This window comes from Lepisma saccharinum, chromosome 19 (assembly GCF_977018435.1).
Source record: "Lepisma saccharinum chromosome 19, izLepSacc3.1, whole genome shotgun sequence".
NCBI classification, from domain to species: Eukaryota; Metazoa; Arthropoda; class Insecta; order Zygentoma; family Lepismatidae; genus Lepisma; species Lepisma saccharinum.
Window position 1 is genome coordinate 63,051,104 of NC_139247.1, and position 19,803 is coordinate 63,070,906.

General features: G+C 40.3%; 1 protein-coding gene across 1 annotated transcript in view; it reads left to right on the forward strand.

The window, feature by feature from the left end:
• Fur2 (furin-like protease 2) overlaps positions 1-19,803 on the forward strand; it is a 1,025,686-nt gene that overhangs the window by 957,191 nt on the left and 48,692 nt on the right. Inside the window, exon 7 of the mRNA XM_083140976.1 lies at positions 18,377-18,549. Within this exon, the coding sequence (XP_082997102.1) occupies positions 18,377-18,549 (173 nt within the window). The remainder of the gene's footprint in view (positions 1-18,376; positions 18,550-19,803) is intronic.

A 19,803-nucleotide genomic window follows, 5' to 3' on the forward strand; every position in this document is an offset into this window, starting at 1 on the left:
GAGTTTATACCGATCGTTTTGTCTGTTCGAGCGTTATTCGCTCGAGCGAAGAAGCTCTCAATTCCGTACGCCATCTAGCGTCCTCCGTGCGAACTATTTGGCGGTCGAGCGAAATGCTCTTCCTGCAGCACTCGATTACAAATCCTAGTTAAGGGTTCTGCTATGTTGGTTCTTAGATACAGGGTGGGCATAAAGTCTTTCCCTGATTACAAACTTTAATTGCTAAAGATCTATGCTACATACAGATATGCGGTTTGTTCGAAATGGTAGCTCAACTCATAATGTTTTGTTATCAGTACACTTCGACATGTGCTCCCTTTGTTGCCCTTAGAACGTCTAGGCGATACTCAATTTCTCTCCATGTCTTTGCCAACATCTCTTCCGTCACCGTCTCTATAGCATCCCGTATTCGTGTCTGAAGAGTTTTGCATATCAGGAACTGGTGAACTAAACACTGTGTCCTTAACGTAACCCCATAAAAAAGTCAAGAGGGGTTATGTCCGGTGAACGCGGTGGCCATGATCAGACAAGAGAATAAGAATCAGACAAGACGAGGAAATGGAAAAAAACTTGATGTATTACACTACTTATTGCCATAGGTTTCATTTGCCTATCTACCGTGGAAGTTGAGATATAAATATTCATAATCAGGGAAATACTTTATGCTCACCCTGTACATCTCGTACTAGATTTAAAAGTGAATAATGTGAAGAATAAAAGTTTAATTCCACGAGAAGAGCAGAAGAATCTACAATAATGAAAATGCTAGCTGACAAAAATAATATTAATTTAACTTCAGCTTTTCAAATCGTACCAATTAGTTTCGTCCTCTCTCTATCTAAAGGAGTAAATGCCTAATTGCGACCATGGTAATTAGCTATTGCCTATCTTCCGTCTAGCGTTTGAAAGCGAGCTCTGTGACTGTTTACATGCACGTTTCCCAACTTTAAAAAAAAAGGAAAAAGAAGAGAGAATGCAAAAATACGGAGGGAAAAAAAAACAAGAGAAAGCGAAGCACTTGAAAGCACACAAACGGCCAGTCACATTATGGAGTGCCATTTTTTAACTCCCGCATACAAAATGCGTTGTCAGAGACTTCCGCCGCTTCTATTGTTCGTGGCCAGATTTTTTTTTTCTGTCCCTGCATTTGATATTTACGTTTGAAGATGTGGGGCGATCCGTCATTTTTATTGCCGTCAACTGCTTCTTTTTTGTTTTGTTTTTGCCTGGCGAGTCTTAATTTCTTCAACACGCGAGGATGAAGAGTGAACCGGGGGGTGTTATTGTTTTATTCACAGCTCTCCTAACCGTCCTACCGCCTCTTTTTTTTCTTTTTTTTTCCATTTTCCCGCGCTTTTTTGTTCTTTGTTTCGCTGGTCCTTCATTTTTTTGCTTTCTCGCTCGGGCAGGTGAAATGCTTTACACGTTGGATTCCATTTTAACTTGAAATGAACATCTCGTCGTCTTGACACCAGGAGTTAACGTGACGTATGCAAGTAGTCACGTCCTTCTCTTCGGAAGTATGCATAGCAGAAAACCCGCGCGCGCGAAAAAAAAGTATTTCCCGGTGGAATTGTGAAACGGGGGGTGAATTAACTGCAAGAGGTGACAGCGAGCTCTCCCCCCACGAAACGAGGTATCCTTTGCAAGGAAAGTTAATTTCCATCCCTGCATTGTTAACACAAATATGGTGGCATGACCGTATATATGGGAGGAGTTCAACTTTAACCAGTCCAAAAATAGTAACATTTTAGTAGGTATAAACCATTAATAAAGTATTGCTTGATGTTAATGATAAGATATTTGTAAAAGGGTTACACAGTTTACAATTTATTAACATTATTATTCTTCATTACTTATTTTAGAGGTGTATTCATATTCCATTTTCGACTTTTGAAAATTCTATCTACATGCAATTGATTATTGACAATTATAGCATTTTTTTCACAATAAATGCTGAAACATGCTTACGTTATGAAGAAAATAACATTATTATAATTGAAAAATATGTAACCATATATTATAAAAGAACCATATTGTTTTTCTCAAAATTTACTATATATTTGACTATGTGGGAGCTCTGTCACAAATCCCCTTTGTTATTGTCTTGGCGTGAATATTTTACACATACATTATACATCAGGCTATGTTAATATGTAGCATATTTTACATGTTATATTTCCAGTGCTACGATGTGTATCATATGCTTACAACATATCATCTGTCCCTCGCAGAAAAAAAAAGTAGATCCGCATGTAAGTTCAATTCTAAGTTTCGACTTTGTGCTTTTTTTAACGCTGAGATGCGGGCTATTTGTTTGATATTCAAAGCATGTGACGGGAGCATTGCATCTCTGACACAATCGTTGAACGCGGCGGGTAACACAGGCAAGAGGAAGTTTGAGCAAGTGCACAGGGGGCGTCTCGGTTGGTTACCCTCGGCATGACCTCAAAGCAAATGACCTTGCACACAAGGCAGACCTCTCTGCTGGTAACCTCGCCTTGTCAAAGAATCCCTTGCAACTTCCTGTCGGCGAGTTACACAAACTGCTTTGAACAATCGCGTCTGGGAAATGCCTTTATCTCTGATGCCCTGATTAGCAGAGGAAGGCGGAATTGGTCACTTTGCTTGTCTGTGATGAACAAGTCACGAGACCGCGAGCAAACGTTCTGTGGTTTGTTGTCGTGTATTTGAGCATATTGTCAAATAGTTCGTCTGGCAGAAACGTTACCGACACTCGTGTCGCAAGTAATATGTGTATATGCGTAAACAGTGGTCCACGTGTAAACATTGTACGCTCTGTCTCGGGATTCTGTGGAGCAAGGCCGCGCATAACGGTAAAGAAGGGGCGAAAGCGACGAGCGGACCTAGTGATTTATCCACACGCCACCAGCACCCCCTTAACTTACACTCCCCAAAAAGGCCCAATTTGTGGTGGTTTTGGCTCTACATTTACACTTACACCCTAAATATGAATTTACAGCCCCCCCTCCATCCCCGATGGAAAATTATGGATAATCCCCTGGGCGAAACAAAGCAGTTCAGACAGCTGGTAGCTGCGGCCGCGTTTTCCCCTCAGTGCACTCACCTCCCCTCTCGTGCGTTCACTGGTCGAGCCCTCGTGAGTCCTACTTACGCAGAGGACTTGTTTTCATTCGCTTGCTCCACAGACTGCTTTGACAGAGTGTAGTTGTCTGTGGGAGGCAGAAATCGAGAATGTTGCAAAAACTGTGATATTTTCAAAATTGAAGATCAGTTTTGGCCTTAAATTTCAGTCATATGCATTAGAGAATGGTTACCCCCCCCCCCAAGCTTTCTATCATTTTTCTCAGCTGAGTTATCATAATTGTCGCAACTGTCTCCAAAAACAAAAAATGTACCAAGTCGTGAAACAAAAATAGCCACTATTTTCAAACTAAGTCAAGTTTTAGAAAAATTTATCAACAATGCCAAAGTATTTTCAATTCAATTTCAGTTTTATGATTTGTAAAATAATAATAATAATAATGAGCGGTAAAATATCAGTGTCTATGACTGAAGAGTAAATTGCGAAATCTTATTCTGTCCCTCTTGAGAAAAATATCCTGTAGGCGCCATTGCAGACGGTGGTTCCAGGGGGTTCACACCACATTTGATCAACGTTTAGCCCCAGTGGTGTCAAAATAACAGAAATCAACATCATTTTAACACCACTGAGGTTAAACCTTGATGAAGTACGTGTGGACCTCCTGGGACCACTCTCTGTATTGCTCTCACACCAGTGTTTCTTTTTTCTCTCAGTGTAGTAGTATAGGGTGGGCCGTAAGTCACGAATAGGTTTCAACAGAGCATACCTTCGTCATGTGATAGTGATATTTATTGATTTCCTGGCATTATTCACATTACATATGTGTGATTTCTTACACCTATGTGTGAAAACTTATTTCACGTAAATGTCCACCATTATTTATTTCCCACGCACGAGCTCTTGCCACAGCATCCATAATTACAGGTGTCAGTGTTGCCAGAGATATGGCTTGGATTTCTGCACGGATGTTCTCCTTGATCTGCTGGATTGTCTGGGGTTCTTTGAGGCATCCTCAAAGAAAAAGTCTGCTTGTGTTTACAAATCTGGCTAACGTGTAGGCCAATGAATGTCGTAGAATGATTCGATGCCCGAAAATGGTCCGTGTAGCTACCTGGCTGTGTGCTGAATGGTCAGAAAAATTTCCCGTATGTCTATTTTCTATTCAACAAGCAAATTAGGTGTTCTCATAATTAGCATGGTCATTATTCAGTGTTGCAACCCATTCGTAAATTATGGCTCACCCTGCATGAAGTAGGCGTACGAAATAACTTGTTGTATGATAACTTGGGGCGTGTGGAATTGTGATCTTGGACATATCGCCTGATGTTTTCTGCAGCTCTCCCATTGTCTTGAAGGGAAACTTCTTGTCGCTTTGAGAGTCGCCTCTTTCAGGGCCTCTCCTCCACTCTCATCTCTTCAAACAAAATCCTGTTTGCGAAGAAGCGATAAGCTGGGTGTTCTCTGCTCTTGGTTGTTCTTCACGCAGGCCATCGACTTCCTGCAAAGCGCTCCGAAGGTACTTGATACACGATTACAAGGCATCCCTAACCAAGCAAAGTAAACAGATCTAGAAAGCAGTCCTGGCATCGTTTTAAAAAGGAAAAAAGAGCCTTTTCCATAAAATTTGTGTGCATTTCCAAGGAAAGGGTCACGCTTGTCCATAGGGAAAATCGTGAAATTCTTGACACGTGGCTTTCTTCTGCAATATGGGTATTAAGTCATTAAAGTTTTCAGGAGCGGTGGCGGATTAAAGATCTTCTCTCGTGGGGGTTCGGATGGACATTGTGTTCGCTATCGTAGGTTATGTTAATTGAATTGGAGGCTTCCCCGATGGCGCAGTGGTAGCGTCGTGGCCTTGTAATCAAGGGGTCCCGGGTTCGGTGGAGGCACATGGCACATTGGTTCGGATCCCACTTTAAACTGTAGGTTCAGTCCCGATTAGCCTTACTGTGCATAAAGTGGACTTAAAACAGGTGTCGCTGAGGATGATCGTTTATTTTTAGGGAGCTTTTATACCGAAGTGGCACAACATGCACAGGTTGATCTCTGTGGCGGTGTGATTAGCACAGCGCGTTACTCCAGGGGTTCCGGCTTCGAATCCCAGCCGTGTTTTTTGTGAGTTTCCCTTCATCATATCATCACTCATCCTCATTTTCGAGATTATCAAAAGTAACAGAAAAGCGAAATAAAATAAACCCAATCAATCAATCAACAAGCTGCACATGTCGTTGGCGCTCGGGCCGGGCTGGGAAGTATTTTTCCCCTGCACAAACTGGAGGTGCCCCTGTCGCTAGTCACTTCGGTGTGAGACCCTTATCTCGCATGTCGATTCGGTGTTTAAGCCCTCTTGATTGAATACTCGACCGGACGTACCACCGACAAAACGTACCTACCACCTGAGCGGCTACCTGCGAAGGGTCTTGTAATGTGTCTAAAAATATTCGCGATGCGACAAAACGTACCACTTGATGGTTTTGCTGATTTCCATCCCACTTTATCCACGCTTTGGTCTGGCAAAATTACTATATAATGCATATATAGCTATTTTGGCGTGTTTAAAATCAGCTGTGGTTAAGCTGTCGTCCACATTTTTTCTTTTGTTTTCGTCTTTTTTTTCGATTTTCGTTTTAGTTATGTCAGTTCTAACCTAACCTAACCTACCCTAACCTTACCTTTGTCGTGTAGGTTGCCTAGAGTATCGTTCTAAATCTTGGTAATTGGCGTGTCTTCCTCTCGAACCCTTTTCTTCGCCTCTTGCATACGCTTCTTCACATCTAACTGAGCATCATTCGGGACTCCACAAACGTGATCACTCGACGGGACACTAACAACTTTTTTCTCTTTTCATTTTAAGTTCAAGCGTTTTCCTTGAAGTGGTACGTTTTGTCGCGGAGTAAATATTTTGAAGGTACGTGTTTATCTGAGTGGTACGTTTCGTCGCGAAACCCCTAGTGGTACGTTTTGTCGCTGGTACGTTCTGTCGGGACACCCTCTTGATTAACAGATTTCAGACCGAAGCGACACGCGATACGATTGTTTTACACAGAGATGACAAGCGACACGTGTTCAGTCTATAAGACAGCATTCATTGAGCATGCACGACCAACAGACAGAAGCGACACGCTATAGAGTAAGCCAGGTGGCTACCCACCGGAAATTCCTTGAATTCCGGGAATTATGCCTGAATTGTTGGCTCCGGTTATTCTGCGTGAAATTTTCTCCGTAGACGTGAAAAATTGCAACTTTTATTAATACAAATCCCATTGAATTTATAGGTATGCATTAATGCCCAGAGGCAAGTTTTTCACAGTTTAGTTTTTATTTTTATCGAGGAAGCAAATTAAAAGAAAGCTGCGTGGAAAATAAAACAGAATTCTCTTATTTCGTTTACTTCGTTAGTGTCCTTTGCAGAATAATATATCTGACAGACGGAAGATGATTGCAAGATAAGGACTCTTGAAATTGATTAGGTAAATTTGAGTCTGGAATTCATATACAATTAACAATTTTTGGTAGATTAATATGTCCCGTAACATTTGTGACTTGTGTTTGTAAATGTACCGAGTGTCCCAGAAGTATTTTTCTGATTACAAACTTTATTCATATCCGCTATATGCAGTGTAGAGATGTGAAAGTGGTGCCAAAATGTTGGAAAACTAACCAAGTTTATTTGTTGCAGGTTTCAGTAATGTGGCTGTAGTGTAGCAGTATCAGTGCCAAGGAATCCGGAATTAATACTCTTGACATCGGGTGGCATCTTTCCATACAATGTTTCTTGGAGTTGACAGGATTTGGGGAATGAAGATAAATTCAATTTTTTATATACCAACTTATTGACGGACAAAAGAATTCTGTACATTTGAAAATTCCTCTGCACTGTTATTGGTGACCGGGTCTCGTGATACCAGAGGACATGCTGAGCTTTTCCTGATTTGTGAACATTTCCGGTTTTCTGGGCACTGACACTGCTACACTACAGCCACGTTACTCAAATCTGCAACAAAAAAACCTGGTTAGTTTTTCCAACATTTTGGCACCACTTTCACATCTCTACCTTGCATATAGCTGATATGAATAAAGTTTGTAATTAGGAAAAGACTTCTGGGACACCCGGTATTTCGAGTCTGAGTATTATGTGAAATGGGATATGTAAACTGCACGCCTTGAATTAAATGTAAATATATATACCGTTTAATTGAATTGAATTAGAATTTTTGGATACAATTAAATTGCACAGGCCTTTTTTACTGTTCATGAGATTTAAATAGAGAAAACATCTGCTTGTACCCTTGAATTTTTTAGAAAGTTCGCCTTGAAAACCGGGAATTTTACTTGAATTTAATCATGGTCCTGGGGTGGCCATCCTGAAAACGGTGCAGTGCGAGTGTCACACAGGCGACAAGCAACACGTGCAGCCTGCCATGTCGCATCGGTACGAAAGGTGGCATTTATTTCAGAAGCTTCGTTTCCAAGTGACGCATATTACTATCGCCTGAAAGCTTCCTTATGTACGTTGTAAATATATATGGATTGCTTTCAGCTAGATGTGAACCAACACGATTGAAAAAATGGCACTCATGAATTTAATTTTTAGTGTAGGGAAACCCCTGTCCTTTTAATAAGCATTTTATTTTGGAGCAAGAATATCTATCGTTACTTGGTAACTCTGAGAATACCTATTGCAGAATTCACAGTGGTGTATTCTCCATGCTACTTCGTTTATCGCTGGTAAACGAACTTTTTTATTGTATTTTGATGCATTTAGCTTTAATACGTAAGTTTTTGCTCATTATAGTTTGTATATTATGCAAACTATTAAAACAAGCTTGTAAAGCAGTTTAAGTAAATTATTTAGAGAGCTTAAAGACTGGTTTACGGACGCCACTGATCATTCTCCATCGCACCCTTCTGACGACCGTGTTTCCTCGGTCAGTTCACCGCTGGCGGGGAACACTTTTTGTGCCTGCTTTCTGTGCCGTGCTTGGCAGATGCAGTATTCCTACATGAAGGGGAATCCAGGTCCAATTTTAGGTAGAAACAAATTTTATTAAAAATATAAAATTGCCGGAAAATTTGAAGTTGTCGGGCTTCTTTCTTTTTTGTTTTACCTTTATGGCTGTATTGGTGTTTTATTTATATTATACCTAATAAATCTACAGTGTGGGTAATAATTAACTAGGCATTGAAAATTTGGTGTATTTTTTGTGTAATATTTAAGCAATCTCAAAAACTTTCCAGGGTTCGAATCCCGGCCTGGTTGTTTGTGGTGTCATCACCCATCCACATCTTCGCAAATTAGCCAAAAGTTGCACAAAAAGCGAAGTAAAATAAAGAAAATCAATCAATGAAACTTTCTGTACATTTACATTATCGAATAGGATTACATATGTGATACGAATTTCACAATATAATAGCCGATAGGGTCGCAGGTCCATGTTTTCTGCATGACACCATGAATGGCGAAATTTATTTATTTATTTACTGCCCTCAACAGAGGTAAACCTCCAATTACAGACGGCAGAAAAAACAAAGAAATCAATACAATTAGCAAATATATAAACATACATCAACCGATAATACAAGTAATCAATAACGTAATCAATAATGAAATTAAACAATCTGGCCCTTTCTTTTGTCTTTCACCATACAAGAACAAAGACTTGTGCAATAATTACAGACATAAAATACTTATAGATATATAATTGTAGAATACAATGGAAAATAATGGGGAGAATAGCGATTTCGGAATGATTACAGTGTATTTTTGTCATAATTCTGATTCAATAATTTTTTTATATAGTTTGAATGGCAATGATAAATCTAAGGCCTGGTTATTCATTGAAAGCGTATTATACAAATCACACATTCTACTTAATGGGCTGCCCACGTAAATTACTTTTTCTCGTATTGAATTGTAGTTGACTGAGGAAATAACTATTGTCTAATATACCGTTTACAGTTTTATGTAAGTATAAGTGATACAGAATATTCCGCCTATTACCTGACAATGTTGCAAGGGTATGTTTGGCCCACCGTACCTCGCTGGGGAAACATTGGTGAGCTTGTTTTCATACAAGACGGCGCGCCGCCACACTTTGCACTTACCGTACAGGTCTGCTTGACCACAATTTCCCGGGATGTTGGCTGGGACGATGAGAACATCACGAATGGCCTACCTGAAGTCCAAACCTCACGCCTTGTGACTTTTTTCCTGTGGGGCTGGCCAAAGGAGGAGCTGTACAAGACAAACCCCCGCACTGTGGAACAATTGGAGGCTCGGGTTCGGGATGTTGTCATATCACAAACGTCCCGAAGGAATTCCTACAGAAGACCGTGTATTCCATCCCCCTTTCGTTGGAGGGAGCTGGTGGATGTCGCCGGTGCGTACATTGAATTCTGAGCGGACACATATGTAATCCTATTCCATAATGCATATGTACAGAAAATTTCAGTGAGATTGCCTACATATTACAAAATCTGCAAATATTCAATGCCTAGTTGCTTCTCACTCACCCTGTAGTTGGAGTGTATAATAAATATACACAATAAATAAAAGTTGTTGTGGTAAACAAAGTTAAATTTTCAGAATACGCCACTGATCCAGCATGAGCTGATCGTCTTTTAAACGTAACCGTCTCGCACTGCCGCGAAACTCGCAAAGCATGACGGGACGTTTGACGTAGAATGTGAGAACCTGCGACGTTTGCAGACGGCCCCGTGCGAGATTGCTATTTGGGAAATGCAGTCCACGTGCCGCTTTCTGATGTCCAAAGAGAGGCCGGCCCAATGTGATGTTGACCTTTTGTCGGTTCCCCCGCTCCCTTGACGGCCCCGGCAGTTAAAAATGACAGTTCGCATGACGGTTTGTTTGTTCTGCACCGGGCCAGGCTCTCCGATATTCAATTACAGGGACTGCCGCTGCAAAACAACATACGTCCGCTGGTAATCAATTTTCAACAGTGTCATCTGTTTCACTGCTGATTAAATACAGCGTGTGTCAGGAACTTGTGAAAATATTGATGAATTAACATTCACTCTGTTGTTTTTTTTTCAAGTGGAAAGTTTCTGCCTGGAATGCGTAGCCTTTAAAGAAAGCAAATTGAAGTTGGGGCTACACTAAAAAACAACAACAAAAAAGTCGTGTGGGAAAATACTGGTGGTAACAGTATATTCCGTAAAAGCAAATTGATTGTATTGTTGCCGTAACAACAATTGTTACACTCCATTCGCCTCTGTCATTTAAAAAAGCACTGCCTCTATACCTTCTTAACACATTATTGTTATTATTATTTATTACTATTATTAATTTTGGGTTTTTGCAAACTTCCTTTGTTGCGGCTCTGGAGAGTGGAATGCAGAATTATTACTAAGTAAATTGTCCATCCGCATGATTATTCTCTCATTAAGTAAAACAAATACAATAAACATGATGGTGGATAATTTGCTTCATAATACTTATGCTTACCGGGGTATGACTCATCGCACTCATATCAAAAGCATTCGTGGCAGGGTTGACAAAATTTCTTTTTTAAAAAATAAACAAAACCGTTTTATTTGTTTTAAACATGCTTTAAATGTTTTAAACAAGAACCGAATAAAAAACATGTTCTAAACAAATAAAACGTTTGAAACATAATGCCAAGAAGACTTATTTTATAAGAATAATGGTTAATAAGGAATCTGTTAATCATCCAAGGATGGACTGTGTTCCTATTATAAAGTACACGCTTGACTAACTTCTTACAATGCACATTTATGTTCGTCTTAAATCTCGCATGTAGACTGTTCGAGAAGCTTCAACTAAGCCACAGTTGCCAGGCCCCATTGAGTACTGGTACTGGTAGCTACTGTTTTTTTCTTCTTTTTTAATACGACATTTTATCGTGAATGCAACTAAATATTGACATTAACATCAACGTGCGCATTTTGTTAAGTTCGGAACTAAACGGTTTTTCCCACGTAGTAGCTATTCAATTTTTAAAATATTTTTTAAACACTTGTAATAAAAACATAGCCAGGTGTTTTAAACGTGACCGAAGGGTATTCATATGTTTCTTTGTTAATTCAATGTACATTTTCAACCACTGTACAGATTTCTATGCACAGTAAATATGACACGCATTGATAATGAAAAGGCAAAGCTACAAAACACGCAAATAACCACAAACTATCAAACATCAAGTATCAAAGTGTGTTTAAACAAGTCTGAAAAAAATGTTTAAAACACTTTTGTTTTTAAAAGTGCAAACCCTGCTTCTTGGTCAAGCGCCGTATTTCGTCTTCTGACATAAGCGCGGAATGCATTCATTAGTGGTTAGGTTAGGCTTGTAAGGTTTAAATGTCTTAGTATAAATACACTACATTTAGCCTACTAACGAAAGTATTTAGGCTAACGTCAGAAGACGATATACGGCGCTTGAACAAGAAAACTTTTGAGTTGGGTGCGACATGGTGAGACCCTCCTGCATCAATTTCGTGTAATTAACGTTCATTCTCATCCTTGCGATTAGCCTACAGGTGCAGAGAAGCGAAGTAAAATAAGAACAACACAAGGACTGCGATATGCGTGCACAAGACAGCTCCCCTTGGTAACACCCGCTGGCTGGAAACAATACAAGGTGTGGCATTCGAGAGGACAGACAGGCATGCGAATCGCCTTAGCAGCAGTTAAAAGAGACCATAAAAACCAAAAGCCATTTACATGAATCCCGACTCACAGACATTAAACTTCGCTGAAAAGGAAATGAACCAGTGCGAGGGCCACGCTCCCTTTATTTGCGCGAGATCACGTGATCATTTTATTTCCCAATGATCAACATCACTGTCAATGATTTTTTCGTTCTTTCCCAATAAATTGAGCCCAGGAAACAACCCTGGCGAACGAGATCCCAGATAAAACAGCTCGAATCCCCAAGATTTATAACTCCCTACTCAAACAAAAGCTAATCAGTCCAGTCAACTCACGTAAAACCAGACGAAGAGAAGCACGGGCCTGGATGAAGAAGAATTTGTGGCTTTATTACACTTGTTGTTTGCAGATCGTTTTCCGGATCCGGGGCGCTTTTCCCCTTCGAGCCTCGTGGAAGATTCGTGCCACCCTGCAATCCGCAACGTCCGATGGGAAAAGGGGGAAAGTGGGGGAGCTTTGCAAGACCTCACATCTGTGCTGCACGAGGTTGGGACGCCGATAAGAATCAGGAAAGATTGCACAGCTGTGACTTTATTTTGATAACGAAAACAGTGTAATGCAGTGCCGGATCTACAAGTCTTGCCCCCCTCCCCTCACGGCAAAATATTATCAAAGGCCCCTCTCTACCTACCTACCTACTTACCTTCATACACACATTCATTATATATGTATATATAAAAAGAATGTGTGTGTGTGTGTAATTCTTGATTTCATGTTGACAAAGTCAATGGCCTACAGGGTGATTCAAAGCAGGTTAGGCTTAGGGAGAACCAAATTGGTGTGTTCGAAGCGGAACACATTGGTGGCCGCTATATTGAATTCAACTCGAAATTTTTAAATGGGAATGGTCTGGATGTGATGACACTGTTTTCTCACACCTGCAAAATGATACATTTGTTACAATCATGCAGTCAACTTTTATCTGATTAAAGACGGGTTGGAGAAACCTTCACGACCGGATCAAGAAAGTGTGGGGCGTTACCCCCGCACCCCCTATACGCCTTCATGGCGTGGTGCTATGCACAGGGGAACACTTTACCTTTTTTTTACCTTTTTTCACCACTGCATTTCTCGTGAAATTCTAGCCTGATTTGATTCTAGTCTGACTGCCACGCGGGATGGGTGACCTCAAGGTCGGAATTTTTCCGGCTTTGGACCCGCATAAAGCGACTCCAGGGCACACCCAGCCTCAAATCAATTGGTACCGGGGGGGGGGGTAAAGGCTGCCAGAACGTGGTGCTGATCACATTACCTCCAAGATGGCCGGCATAACAAATACGTGGGACCTACCCCCACATGCCATAAATGTGTCTTCATGGCACGGTGCTATATGCACAGGGAACTTTAACTTTAATTGTATTCGTTTCTATACCCCTGAGTAACTACCTTAATTTTTACATACGCGAACCCTCTACTATGCCAACGGCTGAGAGCCCTCTAAAAGCTTAGTTGTCTCTGACCCCCCCCCCCCCCCCCCCCCGCACTGCGGAGTTTTGCGGCTTGTAGATCCGGCACTGGTTTAATGCTAAGGATGAAGAAATCATGAATGTTCACACCTGTGAGTAATGTCTCGTATGTTGAAATATATCTCTAATGAAGTTATCGAGACACTTTTATATATACGTATACATAATATTCGTGCTTTACTATAATAAACTGATACTTGACTTTCGTGCGTTTTGAAAATAATGCTGTGTATTAAAACCAGTGGTCAGAAGTAGCGCGCTACTTGTAGCGTCGCTACAGTAGCTAGCTACAAAATTTGTAGCTGTAGCGACACTACATTTTGAAGATTGTAGTTGTACCGGTAGCGAAGCTACAAAATTCCTGTAGTTGTAGCGAAAATTTCGCTATAGCTACGTTTTCTCTCAGCATTTTGAGGTGAATTTTGAATGTGGCAATAGCGTCAGAAAAAATCGACAATAGCCTTTAAGTTTGCAGGATTATCTAGATTGTAGATTATAGATATCCGCATCTTATTTAATTAGTATCTGATTAATTCAGATATCCAGATAACTAACTGACATATATGAACATATTCCAGCTAACAGCTACGTTTTTTGAGCTGCATCGCTATTTTGGGGAGAAACATGCCTCGTTTGCTGCACCGCTGGAAAAAAGTGCCTCGTTTACATCACCCCCGGAAGAAATCCTGTGGATATCCATGGTGTAAGAGACACCAAAATGTCATTAATTGCTGTGTAAGATACAACTTGCAGCGCAAAAACGAGCGATGGATTTTCAACTGCACTGACAAAGGAATAGTGCCAGCAATAAATGGTTCAGTACGTTAACAGCATTGATCATTGTCAGTACATAGGATCTCACCGGCAAAATATTATTGTTACAAGAATGATAGAGTTTCTGGAATTACAATTATTTTCGCGATAATATTTGTTCACAAATTTTAAAATTACAATATGTTTAGAACACTCGGGTTTACACGACAGCTTCCTCAATATATTGTATCATATTGTAAAAAGTACGTACGAGTTATTGACTTTCCTGCAGAAACGACAATTTTCTACAATTAATATACATAGTTTTCAAATTTATGTATTTTTCCTACTTTTGCGTCACTTTTCTGTAACCATTGCTAATCATGACATCATCATCATCGTCCTTCGCTGTTTCCTGCCTCTGACTGGGTCGGCATAGAAGTCAAGCCTCTCCATTCTTTCCTGGTCTTCCACCACTCCTTTATTTTCACGGTGTTACAATCTTGTACTCTTCTCCTAACACTCTACACTATCTGCTCTTTCCACCGACATCTTGGTCTCCCCCTTGGCCTTATTCCCACTCCTTGTGCATTATAATGTCTTACTGGTAGTCTTTCTGCATCCATCCTCTTCATGTGTCCGAACCATCTCATCTGTGCCTGATCTATCCTGTCCTGAAGCTTCACCACACCCACTGTCTGTCGGATCTCCTCATTCCTTATTCTATCCTTCCTATCCTATCTATCTAATCTTCTCCCATAGACTCCTTAAAAAAATCATCTCCACTGCCTGCATCTTTTTCTTGTATCTTTTTGTCACGTAATTATTGGCACATAGTATGTGTTATATATTACCTTCTTGCATTTCATTTGTACATCCCTGTTCCATATTAATCTTTGAACGCTTTGATATAGTCCACCACCCATTTGTCCATTTATCTCCTCATCCATTCTTCAACTCTTCTCAATCATGACATAAAGGATGAATGGTTTATTTAATTATTCTCTTATCTATACTAGTAGCTTTCTGCCATTTTCGGCTAATTGTGAGAACGAGGAAGAGTGATGAATGATGAGCAGTGTGGAGAATGGAGGAGCAGGAAGATCCCATCCTCCCAACTTGGCGTCTTTCCTACTTTTTGTTTTGTGTCCATTTTATGCATAGATAAGCTGATCGAGACTGGATCCGAGCCACTATGTGCCTCCGCTGGGTATCGAACCTGGAGCCCTTTTGTAAACAAAGGACCCCAGGTACTTTTCATTCAAAATACTGCCTTCATATCAGTCTATTAAAAAATGAAATATTTATTCTCAAGAAAAATATGTTGATGTGAACATAAATACGTAATCCTACCAAATTTCATTTGGGTATAGTTGTAATAATTAATTTGGGTAACACCCTAATTGCAATATTCATATATCAAATTTGAATTTAAATGCCACTTGCATAGGTATGTTAATCGCAAAAACTATAGTAAATATAAGTAACTGAAGTAACGCTGCTTTCAAAATTATCGAATCACGGGAATCATGATAATAAATAACAGAATCTATTTACCAGTAGTAGGGGATTTTTTTAATATCCACATGGTTATTTTTATTTTTTTTATCCAGAAGTAGCGAAGAAGCGAACAGGAGTAGCGTAGCAAGCTACTTTTTGGTAAATGTAGTTGTAGCTGTAGCGAAGCTACATTTTGGAAGAGTAGCTGTAGCTGTAGCGAAGCTACTTTTAAAATGTAGCGTTCCGATCACTGATTAAAACCAAATAACTACTAATTTTTAGAGTCGCTTATAGACGGAAAAAATTGCAAACGTTTGTACAGCCTACGGCAAAGAATAAGACAAATCCATGTTATTTTTATTCTACATCCTGTGTTGTTTTAAAGAATGGAATTGTGTCGATTGGAAGTAGATATTGTTCTTCAATTATTGAAGTTTTTTAATTTTATCATCGTAAATTCGCCTATTTTTCTTTTGCCGTTGGGTGTACGGGACGTAAGATTTTGAGACTACCACCCTACCTGCTGCTGTGTTTTGTTCGTGCCTTTAGATGTAAATGTCAGTATTGAGAAATACAGAAACAGTAGTATTAATTTAATAAGAACCAATACTTTCCCAGGATCTCAGTGGTAACTCTTTACTATGTTTTAAATATTTTTTCTCCTTCGCAGTACCCCTCCTCCCTCTACCCCTTCCCCCTCCCTTCTATAGCTAGGGTTCTGCTTCACCCTATTTTGGTCCGACCTTACCGCGCTTTCCAGAATCCACCGGTGGACGCGCTGGTGCACCGCTGATGCATGGATAATAAACCTTTTCGAGCAAGGCCTCATCTCCAGGAAGCTATCAACTCGCGGCAAGCCACGGCACCTAGCGACCTGTTGAGTGAGATGAGTCAAGGCAAAAAGGATAATAAACCTTTTCCTGCTCCCACACACATAGGCAATAATTAGGCTGGAGAGTTCAATGAAATAACCGATCTCTAACTACGCACTTGTAATGAACCAGTGCTCTTTTGAGAGTTTGCACCGCTGATGCACGCTTTGGCTTTCCGTATTTTACCGGGGCGCACGAAAGCTTTCACCAGGTTAAACCACGACGTCATCAATTTACACCAGCCTCAAGAGCTGGTGCGGCTGGTGAATCAAAATGGCGTCGTCTGCACTGAAGCTTCTTCCGATTCGTGATATACGTCCTGTAGGCAATATTACGGAATGTCACGCCGATTTTATTGCACGGAGGGCGAATAAACTGGATATAGACATAAACTGTCGACATTTTAAATACTACTGCTCCTTCACTTCCACGCAAAGTGAAATAAAGTATACCGATGCATCAAACCATGCATCCATCTTCTGCTGCAACATACAGGAAAGCATCCATTTGCAAAATTCTATATCATTACAAAAGAATACCACTTAAATTCGTACTGCACATGCAAAATAAGATGTCGTTAAGTGAAAATATATAATATTTATGAAATATCTTCTGTGATTTAGTCACAATCAGTGATTTTTTTCCCTAATAAACGTGAATATGCGCGCGCATTCTGAATCTAGCTTTCTTTGCTGCAGCATGAAGCCTTCCGTATTTCACCGAAATTGACGTCATTTTTGGTGCACCAGTCTGATGCACGCTGGTGAAATCTGGAAAGCGCGGTTAGAGAATCCAACCGTGCTGGATGCATCGATTCAGTACAGTACCAAGCGAGTTGAAAGGTTTAAAATGTTTCCAGATTCGTGCAACATACTGACGTGTTGCCCTCATGACCAGTGCTTACCCAGTAGAGTGATAGGAATAAAGAGGGAAGGATTGAGAGTCGCTTTCTTCTTGCACAAATAATTATTCCGGTAACGAACTAAATCTCATGGGAAATTACGAGAAAGCTCTCGGTTGCTCTGAAACAGGACAGTTGAAATGATTCTGTGAATAATAGCTTTCTCCCTTTCTTTTGCATGGTAATTCTTTCCTCATCCCTCCGTTCTCTTGTTAATTTTTTTTAACCTTATTTTCTGTCAGTGTGTGCATGCAACTGTCAAATTGTATTACTAATCGCAAATTGTGTGCTAGCAAACTCTGCACATATAGTTTTTTAAATACACAGTTCTTCATTGTCATCTGAGGGAAGTGGAATCGATCAACTTCCTCCGCCCCTGAAAATTGGCATCGTTATTGCAAATTAGAAAGAAAGGCAAGAGTTTTATTATTTTGATAGTCGGTAAGAGGGTTAGTATTTAATTTTCCAACCAAAGGAAAACTAGCCGTAAAAATTCAGTGTAAAATGAAAGAACCATGTCGATTTCATGTTTTCACATTCACACATTCTAGCAGTTACGGATTTTATCTAGAATTTACCATGGAGGGTCAGATGAGTTCGTATTTAGAGGGTGTTGAGAACATTTTGGTGGTTGTTAGGGGTGTGGATAAATAACAGCTATCAGTTAATCCAACAAGTAAAGTGTTCCATGAGTTGTCACAGTTTTAAAAATAACTAAATTGTAGTAAGATGTCACACAACATAAACTTTGTGAGCACCCCTCCACAGTCCCCACTAACATTTCTGCTGTCACCCATGCAAAAGTCTTAACATTTTAAAGTTTATGACCATATCTGAATTATTTGTTTTATGATACATTTCTGGGCACATTTTCATTATTTTTTGATTTGTAATTAAAATAACTCGAATTTGTAACTTGCTGTTTATAACTGAATTGTTATGTTACATTGTTAACACCTTTGCATTTTTATCAGTATTTTTGTTACCATACACATTATCCCCCCAAATGGGAATTGATATACCTGATGTAGTAACACATGAAGATCCCCCTCTCCAAATGACTTTATTTTGCATGTACTTATAGTGATGAATTGCTTTGTTTTACATTCTCGTCTTTATTATTTATAGGTGTTCGAATGCTGGATGGGAACGTCAATGATGCAGTTGAAGCCCGAGCTTTGGGTCTGAATCCGGAACACATCGACATCTACAGTGCTTCTTGGGGACCGGAAGATGATGGGAAGACTGTAGATGGTCCAGGACCATTGGCCAGAAGGGCGTTCATTTATGGCGTAACAAGTGTAAGTTGTCATGTCAGGACCCCCCAATTTGCATTTGCATAGTATTTAGAGAAAACTTTAAAGAAAAAGATATTGAATATACCTAGTCTGGCCATAAATACTGTTACACACTATTTTGTGAATAAATTGAATATGATTTCAGATTTTTAAATGTTCTTTTAGTATGTTACACTTACATATATTACACACAAATAGCACCAATCAGTTTTCAAAATGTACACTTTTCACCCTCACACAGGCTCGATGTCTCCCTGGCCAGACATCTATTGCAGCACGGATGGTCTTGATGGGAAAGTCCGCCCCTGCTGCTATCAAGGAGCGCTTTTAACATTCAATTATAGGGTGCCTCGTCTTGCAGACAGTCCCCTTCTAGCTCTAGGCACAGCTTTTAGTCCAAGGTACTGAGATCATGCTATCAGATGGCCAATCAAAAGTGGAGATGAAATCGGGTACACTGGTCTCCAGTCACCATCGCATCATCCTTGCCTTATGAGCTGGGCCAGAATATTTCTTGAACATCCAGGATTCATTGTGAACCATTGTTTGGTTCAACAGTGTCACGAGAGGGTCCAGGACACTTTCCACATACACTCTCGCACGGCTTTTAAGCCCTTTTCTCAAAAATGAGGCCTGTTGGAACTCTCATAGCTCACCCCCACCAAACCATGACTGAGGAAGACTGCTGGCATCTCTGATTCTTGGGAACTCTCTCACTAACTTCTCGAGAGTTTGAAGCATACACCCTTTCATTTTGGTGGTTAAAACTTTATTCAGTGGTGAAAAATTTCTTATCAGTGAAGAGAATCCTGCAATGCCCATTGGCAATGTACCGCTGCAGGAGCCGTCTCGATTTCAGTTCCCTCTGCTTCTTCACTTGTGTCATCAGGAAATTTCCAGTACTCCACCGGTAAGCTCCAATTCCAAGGTCTTCATTAACTACCCTGAACATTGATTTTGTGAAATGTTCAGCTCCTGTGCCAATATCACTTGCTTGCGGATGGGATTTTGGCGGATGCAAGCCATCACTGCTTTAACAGCCGCAGCTGTTTTTCATGCTACCAGTCTCAGTGAATCTCTGGATTGTCTGATACACAAACCTTTTGCTGATCTTCGGGATTTTTAGGGGCTGGAAAATCTCAGTGAGTGACTTCCCAACCATATGCATTTCATATTTTCATATTCGCCTCACTCCATGCTAAGCACAAGAAGATACATGCTTGCTCTTTCACAGCTGAACACACAGTAGTCAGGAGT